The sequence below is a fragment of the Lupinus angustifolius genome, chromosome LG15 (genome assembly GCF_001865875.1).
Source record: "Lupinus angustifolius cultivar Tanjil chromosome LG15, LupAngTanjil_v1.0, whole genome shotgun sequence".
In the NCBI taxonomy this organism is placed as follows: Eukaryota; Viridiplantae; Streptophyta; class Magnoliopsida; order Fabales; family Fabaceae; genus Lupinus; species Lupinus angustifolius.
In genome coordinates, this window is record NC_032023.1 from 16074993 (window position 1) to 16089041 (window position 14049).

Here is a 14049-nt window from a genome sequence, read left to right on the forward strand (position 1 = left end):
TGAAAGATTTATAGGGAAGACCTGTCTCATGACTATGTCTTTGTTCCTGTCCCATCTAACCAGAAGTCATTTGTATTTTCTTTTTAAAAGGGTAAAAACATATTTATACCACTTAATAATAAAAGGAAAACATAAAATAATTAGTTTGAATTATTTTATATTTTCATATTTAATCTTTTATAATTTTTTTATAATTTTTTATTTCATGTTTATTTATACTAATATTAATAAACATAAAAAAATTACATATGAAATATTTTATGTTTTCCTATTTTATCTTTTATAACTTCTAATTTCATGTTTATTTTATCTACATTAACACTAATAAACATAAAAGAATTACCTATTGAATATTTTGTGTTTCCCTATTTTATCTTTATAAAAGAATTACCCATTATGTCAACACGAAAGTAAACTATAAATAATACAGTAACAATGTATAAAATATTAAGAAAAAGATGTACATCCAAACAGTAAAAGAGTTTTTTGCAGTGTTACTTTAGCATTCGCCATTAATCTCCATTCTTAACCATCATTAACTCTTCAAAAAATTAAAATTTTAAATGATGAATATGCACCGACTATATATAATTTTCTATACTCTCAAAAAATAGATATTACACTCTAAAATATTTACTCATGTATACACATTTTTTCTTTTTTTGTGTGTGTATAAAATAATAAGATTAGCTAGTAGTTGGGTTGATTTGAACCCCAAATCTGACTCTTCTGGATTGAAAAATAAGCATTAGTTTCGTTTTTATTAGGTTTACTGGATCCGACTTTGACTTTCTTTAATTCCTATACACAGATAGTTTCATAAAATCATGATATATATATATATATGTGTGAGAGGTGAGCTCGAGTTTGGGATGACTATCACTTATAACAAATTCAAATTGGGTTAAGAAATAAACATGAATCAGAATCTCCCAAAATGGGTTCAACCACTAAATTAGATTCATGTATTTATGGCCACCCTAAGTATTATTAGGTTGTGTTACCATTGCTAGGAAATCATCACCTTGGTTGGAGTGACACTAAAAAACAATACTTTCTAGCATATTTTTTAACAATTATTTTATAGTTATTAATGGAAAGGAAATTATTAAATAATAAATGGGTAAAAATGTCGAGTAGGTTTGCTTTCACCCAATCTATTTTTAATATTATTAAATATATCTCCTCACATTTTAAGTAATGAACTAATTCATTTTAAAACATGTGTCTCCCTCCCAACAAATGTCGCTATCAGAAATTGAAGTCATTAGTCATCTTGGAAACAATACTCGAATATCGTATTTTAGCATTTATATGTTATTGATAAGAAATATTTTACTGATCATCAATTATTATAATATATATATTATAATATTGTGAGAAAGAATACAAGATGATCATTTTTAGTTTTTAAATATTATGTTTAGTTGATGAGAAGATTTGGGGAGTCATAAGGTGATCAAGTGGTAAGAGTGAAAAGTTTAAAAGTCGAGTGGATTTATACGATAGAAATAACATTATTTTTGAATAAGATGTTATCTTTAATATTATTTCATGAATTAGCACATGAAATTAAAGAGAGAGGGTAAAATCGTCTTCACAACATGTAACTGTTCCTTTGTTCTTTTGTTCTTCCCTCCCCAATTTCTACTTCATGAAACACCTCTCCATTTTCTCCACATATTCTCCCCTGTCTCCCTTATCTCTTTCTTTTTTATACAAACAAACGAAATGATAATGCCGTGTTATAAGATTAGAACTTACGTGTAAATTTATGCAAATTACCTCTGTCTTTTTTTTGGATTGTTGGTTAGTAGTGATTATTATGAGTTAGTATGAAGAGCAAAGTGGAACGAAAAATAAAATAAAAATATAAAATGCAATGACACTTATATCATTTTTATTTATAGTGTGACGATATTTTTATTCTTAAAATTAAAAGGAAAATGAATATTTCTCTAGTATGGAAGATGGTTTTATTCTAATGATTATTAGCTAAAATTCTAAGATTTAAACTGTAAACTTTACTTTTAAGATGACATAAGACATCTGAGAAATAAATTTGAGGATCTAAAAATGTATAAATCATCTGATGGATATAGTTCTTACTTTCAATGAAGTGTTAGCAGCAGCTAACGGAAATATGTACCATATCATATGCCATATATGACTATATATCCAATACATAAATTGGGTAAAAGTTAATTGAAATGTAAAAGAAAATGTGCCTCCAATAGCCCAATGATTGAAGATCATGCTATATGCAGACAAATGTTATAGGAAAATGTAATCATGCTTCCTAAAATGTTATCTTTTGTATTAGGCATGCAAGGCCTTTAAAATATGGTAACTACCGAGAGTATTTCTTACCTTTTTTGAGCAATGACTAATCCATTTTGGAGTGTGGGTTGCCCCTCCCAACAAATGTCGCTCATAGGAATCGAACATTGACCTTTTGGTAATTCTGGGGATCTAGCGGGCCTAGGATTTGCTTATTGTATATTATGCTGATGGATTTTTTTTACTACAAGCTCCATCAAAATCCATAATTTCTTAGTATTATTTTTACTACACAGTTTATGCCATTCTAACTGAGAAACTAGTTGAATTAATCAATCCATGAATCCAACAAGCAATTCACTTGTTCAACTGAGTTACATATGCATTATACCTATGCATTTGAATATAAAAGCTTTTGCAGTTACACAATAAGTAAATGAAGTGCTTAATATGCTTAGCAAAAATAGTGCATGAAATTTCTATATATACAGACAAATCTATCTCAGAATAGTGGTGAATGGTGATATATTGCCAACTACGCCACAAATAAAGAAAGCTTTTTGGGATTGGTTATACTGCATTTATGTAGTTCAGAAAACAACTTACCTAAACATCACAAACATCTCAGAAACCAACTTACCTGAACTTTCTTGTGTAACAAGAAATACGAAAAACCATACATGCAAAACATCGCATTCTAGTGGGATGTTATTGGAACATGGGTGATGATGTTAGTTAGAGCTCAAATTGTATTCTTTTTTGTACTACTAAGGGTATTCTCTCATCTTTTGAATAAGAAATTAACCTCTTTTCAGTATTATAATTGTCCCTGCCAAACAAGTGTCGCTTCCAGCTCCAGGAGTCAAACCCTCGCCTGATCCAGTCGAGCCTTAAACCATGGAATTGTATGTTTACATTATTTATTAAATTAACTTGCTTAAAGAAAAATGTGAGCATGCATGGAAGAGTGTTAATTACCGCAATCTATTGGTTGTTTATTGTGATATCTATATGAAAGTAATTTTATTTCCTTCATTCTTGTTATTTTGGCATTTTATGGATGTAAAATATCACACTCTATTTAATAAGCACGTTAATATTTTAGGAACTAATTTGCCTCTTTACTAGTAACATTAAATTATGGGAGGAGGAGTTTCAAGTTAAAAATAATTATAGGCATTGAATCATAATATCTCATGTCCAAATTTAACCACAAATTATTAGTTGAATGATTTCCTTTCCTGTGCATTGAATTACTTGCACAATAGCAACACTCAAGGGTAACCCAATTTTTTGGTACTACCAAGGATATATTCTCACCTTCTAGGATAAGGAACTAGTCTTTTTTGGGTTTGTGGTTGTCATTCTCAACAAATGTACAAATGTCGCTATCAGGAATTGAACCCTCGACCTTGAGGTAAGGATCCCTCAACAAGGGTAACCCAATTAATTAGAAGAAATTAATATGGCTAATATATAAGAAAACAAACAAAATAAAAAAACATGATATCTTTCTAGCAGCTATAATTAAATTCTGCCTACTTTTGCCACCTGATATTTAAAGGAAACCATCACACTTACATTTAAGAGAATAATAATTTACATTTTGCAATGGTTAAAATGTCAAAGCACATCTAAGTTTATATTTCACTTAAATTTTATGTAAAGGGTGTTAAAGCAACTAGGTAATTGTTATGCACTAGTTCTAAGGTTCAAGTTGATACTGATAGCCATAATGAGGAACATGGTGGAAAAAACCTGGGTAGTCATCATGGGGTGGAGAGGGTGGTGGAGAAGGTAGATGATGATGATAATGGGATGAGGATGGAGAAGTAGTGTCATTTGATGAAGGACTAGTTACTTGAGTTTGTTGTTTATCTACTCTCACTTCAATTAACTCATGCTCCTCTATCTCAAATGACTGAAAGATTGGATGCAAGTAAGCATCTGCTAGATATGCCTTTATGTTCAACTCAGGTTCTGTGGTTTTCTCCAACAAATCCTTTGCCATTGCTTCCTGAATCCATTAACAGAAGACATCAGTTTCAGACGACAACCAAGTCTTAGTGTCAGTAGGTGGAGTCGGCTACAAAAATAACAACATTTTTGCTATCACATAGTATGTAGCCTAGCCACCTCCAAAGAATTCTATAGTGCAAACTTCAAAGGTTGGTAACCTTTCCCAGTTGACAATTTCTAATGGGAAAAAAATGATAGTTGGATATCCCTGTGAGAGTTGAAAAATAATGGTTGCACATTCCTATGACATTACTGTTAGTAATATTGACCTATTGTTGAGTGATTGTCATACCTCAAGCGGGTACTGCCTAAATGCTGGCTCGAAACGACTCTGACAGTATTTGTGAAATGCGTATGTCAGTATTGGTAAGATGACAAGCAAAGGTGTAGATTTAGCCGCCTCTTTAGTGCTAAGTAGGCCCAACAAAAGAAGCTGGGATATTATCAAGCTCGCTATAATGCGGCCATGAACATGTGGCCAGAATGCAGCAGCACTTTCATACTGTTGATTGTAGACATTGATTATCTGCATAAATAAACATCATACACATATATATTTAAGTGATATAGTAAATGACACCATCCTCTATCATTGCATTTGTAGGTAAAGATGTTATAAGCTCATGAACCTTCATACAAATTATCATACTAGAAGAGACACTGACCTGATGACGGTAAACCAAATATGCGAAGGCAAAGAAGATCAGTATGAAAGGAAGCAAAACAGGAGACACCACAGCATACACAATTCCAAGAAGGAAGTATAGTTGAAGACTTGGAATAGTTTCCTTATAGTCTACACTCCCCGGGTCCATGGCCTTTTCTCTATCTCTCTCAGTTTTAACTATGAACATGTTCTTGAGATGATATATAATCATTTCCTTTAATCTCAGGATCTCACTAGCAATTCCAGCCCATCCATCAACCATTATGTATGTCATAAAAAATGTAGCCTTCATCGGAATGGAAACTCCAATTGTTCTAGGAATCCTATAATAAAAATTAAATTCATGAAGATTAGTCACATTGAGATAATAAGTATGAGTTAATTATTAAAGAGATAAGTAAACCCCTAAGGCAATGAAACAATTACCAAATATGGTGTAAAAATCGATGGTTATGTTACAACAGATTATGGTATTTAATGTCATAAATATAAACAAAATGCTCCAGTAGTTGTACAAAAGTTTTACTGCACAAAGTGACTATAAAATTAGTCTTTTTAATACACTAGCACAAAGTTCAAAGTACATATCAAAGTGAAAATTGAAACAAAATATGTTTTCTGCATGGGTCTTAGACTTCAATTAAACAAAATATATGTTTTCTGGATTTAAAATCTCTACAGGAAGCATCTTAAAAAAGTTCAACCATGCCTAATTGCATATTGGAAAGTTACCAAATCTAGTACAAACATTTTTATGAACATGGAGAATCAGATATAGTCTAGTAAAAATTGTATAGAAGGTATACTCTGTAGGTGATTGGTGAAGGAAAGCATGCAGCTGCTCAAATGCAGTTCCAGTCACTATGCTTCCCAAGAAAACATTCACCAGCATAAAATAATAATATTTTGCTGATGTCTTCCGGTCCAGCGTTGACAATGCAATATGTCCCTCGATTTTTGACATGATCATCAGAATTGAAGGAAGAACATACAAAAATAATTTGAGAGCCAAACCAGGAAGAAAACCTTGAAGAAAGGACTTGATGAATTGCCTGCAAAAGCCAAAAAAATCTGAGGTTTAGTATAAGATAATTGTAGGCCACTGATCACGATCTAGAGTCTAAAAGTAAGAAGTGGGTTATCACTTACAATTCTATTACTGGTCTAAGGAAAGGAACAACTTTTTCAAGACCCTCCAAATTTGCAAGGGATTGCACCAAAGCAATGGGAATCATGTAGAAGAATACTAAAGCAAACACTAATGATGATATTATCAGTTTTCGAATGCTCAAAGAAACAAAAGGTATGGCCAGGTTCTGCCAATAAACATCACGCGGCTCTGGAGCCCAATCAGTCAACCACAGCGTTGGATTTTTGCTTTGTTGGGTTTGAGCACAAACTGATGCTCCCCAACGTGAATTGAATGAAAGAAAAGCGACGGGCAAAATACATTTGGGATCTTTTATGATTTTCTGCCGCTCCAATATCATCTGCATGTGATGTGAAGTATAGCTATGTCAAAGCACCTCAACAGAAATAAGAGAAATGCAACTCGTAGAATACGGACATGTTACCTTACAAGTTTTAAGAACAAAAGAGGAATTAAATATGAAAAGTTAACATATTTCAGAAAAGAGAAACAGACATGACTTACCATCTTATCAAGTTCCGTAATAATGCGTCTATAATACTCAACAGCGTCAACTTTCCGGCCCCAAAGACCCCAAAATCCTAACTGAAAATGAGAAGAGAAAACAATATCCAATCAAGGGTCCCAACAGATTATTTTTAAGGCACTTAAGAAACTGCTTGAGTTCATAGCAATTGCGTACCTTGACAGTTGGCTTCTTGTCGGGATGCCGTTCAGACTTAAGCTGATAATAGTCCAGCCAATTTTGAAGTCCATTTCTTTTTCTCACTAATCTAGCAAATTTGTTTGCATTGTAGACAGCCTGAAAAATGAATGCTCAACAATATAACTATGATATAATGCAAATAAAGAGTATGCTGAATTAAAATACATTAACATTAGTACCAGTAGAAATATTAGACTTCGATTCAAACTATTCCTTGATTAATGTATCTTTAATAAATTTCCTGAATCAAGAATATAATAAAACTTATTACCTGGTGTCCAATATAGTGATTGGGATGGTTAGTTTGAAAGAAGTTATCCACAGAATCGGAAACTGAGTGCCCATGAGTATGATGGACATTCCTGACAACAACCTGCAACAAGAAAGTAAAGCCTGAAGATTCAAAAATATGACTCAAAGCATATTAGAGGGGGAAATCAGCATTAAAAGTAATATAAAACCATTACATCTTTGATGCAAGAGTTTAATATAGGTGTAAAACAAACATTTAAGCATCATTCTCACTACCATGCGTTATACCTTCAATGGAGTTCAAAGAACAATCCATTCAAGAACAAGAAAGAGGGTTCAAAGCTAGAAAGTATGAAACTGAAAACTGTTTCCTTGTGAAGAAGTAAAAAACCATAGCCAAACAATATTATCAGTATTCAGGTATGGAACTAGGGAAGTGCAGATTCATTTATGCTTTTCCAAATACTTTTCTCGCTAAAAACCATGATGCACTGTTTAATTATACAAGAATCATCAGAAACCATCATGGGTAGGAAACTGTGCGATAATACATTGAACCAGTAAAAATAAAAAATTACAAACATACAAAGGCAGTGGGATATACAATAAGTCGCATGCACATAAAGCCAGTTCTGAACTGGAAGTTCTAAGCTAAGGTTATTTCTGCTCCGAGATTTTACTATTATGTGCCAAGTTGGGGATGAAAGTAACTTTATTACAGAGTGACGTAAATGATGTCTAAGAACTTAAATGATTTCTAACGCATGAAAAATATACTGGTCCCAAGAACAATGCAAGCCTTACTGTAACACACAGATGCACACTAAAATATACTTCACATTGTAATTGAGAAAATGATAAGAAGCTCAAGAAAAAGTAACAATCTTAATTATATCCAGCTCACCGTGAATTGCTCCACACGCCTGCGTTGTGAGACAAAGAATTGCAATCTCATAGTTGATACATTATTGTATTCTTTGTAGAGCAGGAAACAAACCCATATGGTGACCAGGTACTCCAGTGCTATATGAACAAAAAACCTAAAATTTACAATTAAAGGTGTTAGACAACTAATATAAATAGTGACAAAAAACATGGTATCATGAAAATTTATTGCACGTCATAATAGACGTTGAAACTAAACATGAAAGGTTTGGATTAAATGTCCAAAATGAGAAAGGGAGAGAGATGAAGAGAAAAGTTGTAGTTATATATACTAGATCCAAGAATGGTTTGAGCTTTTTTTCTTAAAACATTTGCTCAAATGCCACGAGCCCATGACAATTACTTGCTAGATATTCCAAATAGTTATGCATAATTTTGTTACAACAGTGAATGATTAAATGGGAACTCATTAAAGAAATAAAATTAACATTATCAAGTTACATTTGTCTGAAGTCAGATTTGAAACTGTGATCATTGGTTTTCAGTATTAAAAGTTACTTGACAGATAAGATAAGTTGTAGGAAACAGTGGTTATCTCCCATGTTTTCTTTTTGGAGATTGAAGTAAAACCTTCCTTAGATGTATAATTGGACAGCATAAAAATTGGCAATCCTCTACACAACATGTTCTAATAGAACAGTTGAAATTCTTTTTTCAAAAATCATTAAGTCTCAGCCCTTTAATTTATTGTCATCCCATTTATCCTGAGACAAATATAAGATATGCTTCAGCTATATGTTCCTAACAACCTTCTAATTCATAAGTGACAAGAGAAGTTCATGCCAAGAGAATGAAGCACCATCGTGGATCTTAAATCGTACCTTATAGATTTAGGTGGAACATTTGATATTGATAGCTTATCAATATCACTCACCACCAATTCTTTTTTTAGGTTAAATAGTGTCCCACTCGATACATTGACCGGAATAAGAACGAGGAGTGCCACGACTGTCACTGGAACAAAAATCTTTAAGCTGTGTGATAATAGATAAAAAATTAGTCAGCTCCTAACATAGCAAAATAGAAGCCCGGTACAATCATGTCATGAGCAACTTCATACAATGGTATTAACATTTAAGGATCAAATGAAATATAGTAGACAGAGTTAAAATGCCACAGAAAAGGTTCACACAGAGAACTGACATGAGAAATTCTTAGATGCTCTTGACACCATTCAATGGTGAGGCTATTGACACAATTTGATGCTGAAAATAATAACATTGTCAATTGCCTACTCACACTCTTCATTAATTAAGGATAATTTTCTAAAAATAAAAAACTTGAAACAATGATAGATTGGTAGATGGTGCAAATATGGTCAACTTAGAGTGGGAAAAGGCAATGCCTGAATGCTGCTCCATATAAATCAGTTAGTTTTATGGAATATCACTAGTATATGTGTCACATCAGCATCACTGGCTTTAACAACATTTTTAATGTTATTATACTATATAAGATGGGATGGCATACATTGAATGTTCTAGATCAAGAAGTGGACAAGCACCTTAGAATCAGGGCTTGTCTGTTTAGGCTTTTAAAAAAGGACATTTTTAATTAAAAAACTACTTTTGACATTTGTATGCTTGTTTGATTAGGCTCTACTAAAGACATTTATCTGATAATATAAAAGCTGAAATTAGAAGCTGAATTTCCCAGCTTCTAACAAAATGTTTCTGCAAAAAAAAAAAAAAAAACAAAATTGGGGAATCAATTTTATAGAATCATGATCAAAAGGGCCTTTAATGGAAAAGGAAGCTTGATGAAAAAGTAACAACGTGGATGACACCCCAAAGTGAAACTAACACGGAAGTGCTTAAAGAAAGTTGGCAAAAGTACAAAACCACACGGCATGACTCAAATCTCTCTGATAACTTAAAACATGAAACCCGGAATGCATAGTAGTTTGAGAATCAATTCTACTATACTAGAAATTATTACCGAACAATTTTCAGAATATGGTAGCTGCGTAACAATCCATTACATCAATCAATTGCACAACAAACAAGATCACAATTCACAGAAACAGAAGAAGAAGATAATTTTTTCTTCCTTATCTATTTAAGTATATTGAACAAATAAAATGAAAAGAAAAAATTGGAAAATTTCCAGACCCATTATGAGTTGTGTTGTTGAAAAATAGAAGGATGAACAACAATTGAGGCTACATATAGAAGTTTGAATAAAAACTGCAACTTTAAACCCATTATGAGTGTAAAAGTTGAATTGAGTCTATGATAAAAAACTAAAACAGAGCAACAAAAAAAATGGAAAAAACAAATCAGACCCATTATTCGTTTTGTTGAAAATAGCATAAGAAACAACAAGTGAGCCATACAGAGAGAGAAAAATGAATAAAGATTGAAACTTTAAGCGAATTGAAAAAGAAAGGAGCTAAAAAGAGAGTACCCAAGGGTATAGATTCTAAGAAAAGCAGCAGAGTCAAGACCAGCATGGTTAATAATCTCAGTCTCACTCATTCTAAGAGCTTGAGGCATCCAATTCAGGAATGTGAGGTAAGTTCTGAAATTAAGGTTCACAAATTTTCCCACAAAATTGCCAGTATTGCTCCTTGAGCTAGTTCTTCCTCCACTAATATACCACTTTGGAAAGTAAATTCTGTCATTGATTGGTTGGATTCTGAGAATAGCAAAAGCAAGCAAAAAAGCAAAAGCTGTGAGTATGTTGATGGTAGCTGAGACACCAATATCAGCCAAGGTTGCCATTGCAAGAGAGAGAAGAAGAAAATGAAGAATGGATAGAATAGAAGATGATGGATGAGTGAAGTCAAAGAATATAAGAACTTTTGAGGAACTCCAAATTAATTGTTTATTGCAGGGAAAGTGGGTTTTTTCTACTGTTGTTTAGACTTCAGAATTTAGTGAGATTAGTTTTAATGGATTTTTAATAAGTGTGAGTATGCTTATTTAGGAACTACACCATTCATGTCAAATTTGTGTGAATTAGTTGGATTGCACTCATGTTAGGGATGATAAAATTACTCACTTGTAGTAACAGCAACTATTAAGCAATCATAACTTACAACAATTGTTATAAGATTTTAATATGTATAGTCTATTTATACTTGTAATATATTATTTATTATTAATTTGTATTATTTTTATTTAAAAGTTAATAATAATTAGTATATAAATAGTGACCAACGATAGTGTAAAAAAAGTTATACCATCTATATATATGTCAAATCCTTCTTATAATACTTGTGAGAGTAGCATTATATTTATTAATTTATTTTTAATTATTTTTTAATAAATATTTTATTTATTTTAAATTAAATATTTTATAAATATATATTATTTTTCTATTAATATTATATATTTATTTATAAATATATATTTATTAATCTGTTCATAAACTGATCCCTGCTCCTTCTTTAAATTAAACGAGGAAACCTTAGCTTTTAATTAAGCTTCAATCTATTTGTACGTTTTTATCAAATAATAATTATCTTATTATGAATTTAAAAAAATGAAACTCAAGACAATCCTCTAACCAATAACTATCTAGATTCGTGTTCGTGAGTAATTGACACATATATAAAAAGAACATTATTTTTGTTTGTTTGATTGTGATATGTGAGATGGCATAAGAAGTAGCTGTGTTGCATGTGGCGTTAAGGGAGCATTTTGGGAATTAGAAAGAGAAAGGCGGCACTCGTTTTCTGGTATTCTTTCTGTTTTTGTTTGTAGTAATTAACTAATTCGTTTCATTTTTGATCTAGCGAAGCCTTTTAGGGTTAAGCTTGTTTTTTTTGTTTCTTACAAGTATCTTCACACTGCAAGCAATCATGTCTGAGTTAGAAACATCTACATATATATAGGGCTGACTCTTTAAGCAAATATTTTTTTTCATCTACAAGATTTGAACCTAAAACTTTACTTAAGGAGAATAAAATGTGTGCCCCAGTTGAACCAACACCACTTGCTGGGTCACCCTTGTTTGTTTAATATTTACTTGGGCCGCTGTTTATTTCATTCATTCTAAATCTTCTTACAATCTTTTCATACTAATTCTTTTACACTTGGATAATGAAGATATTACTAAATGTTAAATGTTATTATTTATTTATTTTCAAGGTATTCAACATAGCAAAGCTCCTATTTTCACAATATTTTCATAGATTGGACTTTGTTGAACAAGCCTACCTTAAATTGTGAGATTGTAATTAAATGTTTTGTACTATTTCAAAGATTGAATTATTTTGTATCTAATCTATTATTTATTTTATTTGTTTCCCGATATTCAATTTCGGGTAGAGAATTTTAAAACAAATCAATAGATCTTGTCTAATTATTAACGCTACTTATCATTTTTAGCATCTTTTACAACAAATAGAGACAAATTTGACCCTAAAATTGAATAATTTGACTCTCACATTTGAAATTTTTGGGGACTATTTTGGGTTTCTCAATTTTTGAAGAACCAGACTAATAAGGTCGAAAAATATGAGGAATTGAAATAAATATTTGCTATTAATTTTAAATAACATTCATTTACAACTAAAAATGTTAAAGAAATATATACATTCTTTTAAAATGTCACTTTTCGGACTTTTAAAAACTTAAACTCATCGATTATTGAATCATGTGTAAAAGTTTTAGTTATTTCATTTTTCCATATAAATAGCCACATTACCAATAAGAAATTCATCTTGATTAATTCTAAATAACATTAATTTACAACTAAAGATGTTAAAGAAAAATATACATTCATTTAAAATGTCAATTTCTGACTTTATCATTTTTGGACTTTTAAAGACTTGAATTCATTGATTACTGAGTCATCTGTAAAAGTTTCAGTTATTTTATTTTTCCATATAAATCGCCACATTACCGATAAGAAATTTATCTTGATTAATGATTGAATCAGTATATAGTACAAAGCAACGATACTGCAATATTAAATTATCAATTGAAGAATTAAGAATATTGCATCAAGAAAATATTGGTGAAAATAACTTACAAACACTAGATGAATTCATGAGTGATGAAGAGAATCATTTCACAAATTTTTTGGTAATAAAAACACAGTCAAAAATACACTTTCAAAGGTGCAATGATAAAAAAATTACTATTGCTACATGCCTACAATGATGTATGATTTTATATTACAACATAAATAGAATAATTGAATTATTTGTGAATCATTTGTTGTCTAAATTAATAAATTGAGTTTTAATTTAACTACTCATAGAGTACAATAAATATTTTACTAAATCATATAAAGTAAATATATTAAAACAATTTATCAAAAATAATATTAAACTTTTTTTTAAATTCAAGGGGGCAGTTGCCCCCACCGGCCTGCACCTAAAGAGATCAGCATCTGTTTATAGCTATACATAGAAATACATTCAACGACGTATTTAGATACATTAAACAGGTTAGTTTAAGTATAAATTCAATAATTGTATTTTATAAAAGCAACAAAGTGTAAAAAATAAAGAGTTTGAAAAAAACTATTTCGTATTGAAGACAATCACAATGGAGTGAGAAATATTCATATTATAATGGTGCTAACTCTTTGAACAAACATTTCTCCATAGACAAGATTTGAATTTGAAATCTTGCATAAGAAACTGATTACATAGGCTATATTTCATAATTTAATATGGTAACGAATAAATTCCCAATGAATCCAGAACCAGAAAAAATGCGGATGTAACATTAAATAACAAATGAAAGAGACGCTCAATATTACACCAAATATTATGGCAGAAGTTAGTGCGAATTTTACTATTTTTGGCTTCTGCCATTGCAGGCATTCTCAGTTTTCACTTTCCTCACCTGCCACTACCACCCATTGCAGGTCAGGGAGTAAAGGACCATGTGTCTTTGTTGGATTTTGCCCACAATATGTATCACTTTGTCTATCATAAGTTGTTATTATGATTGATTGAAAAATATATATTTAAATTAAAATTTTAATTATTAAGTATTTTTTTTAGTAAAATACAATTGATAACATATAGAATAATACACATTGTGTGATAGGAGATACTATATCCCCTCG

General features: G+C 31.0%; 1 protein-coding gene across 1 annotated transcript; it reads right to left on the minus strand.

The window, feature by feature from the left end:
* Window positions 3863–10877, minus strand: LOC109328539 (CSC1-like protein At1g32090). The gene is made up of 11 exons (XM_019562045.1): window positions 10426–10877; window positions 8841–8993; window positions 7979–8114; window positions 7094–7195; window positions 6799–6918; window positions 6621–6701; window positions 6116–6456; window positions 5773–6018; window positions 4965–5289; window positions 4592–4825; window positions 3863–4297 (listed from the first exon to the last, which is right to left on the minus strand). The coding sequence occupies exons 1-11, from the start codon at window positions 10740–10742 to the stop codon at window positions 3986–3988; spliced, it is 2367 nt and encodes a 788-aa protein (XP_019417590.1). The 5' UTR covers window positions 10743–10877; the 3' UTR covers window positions 3863–3985.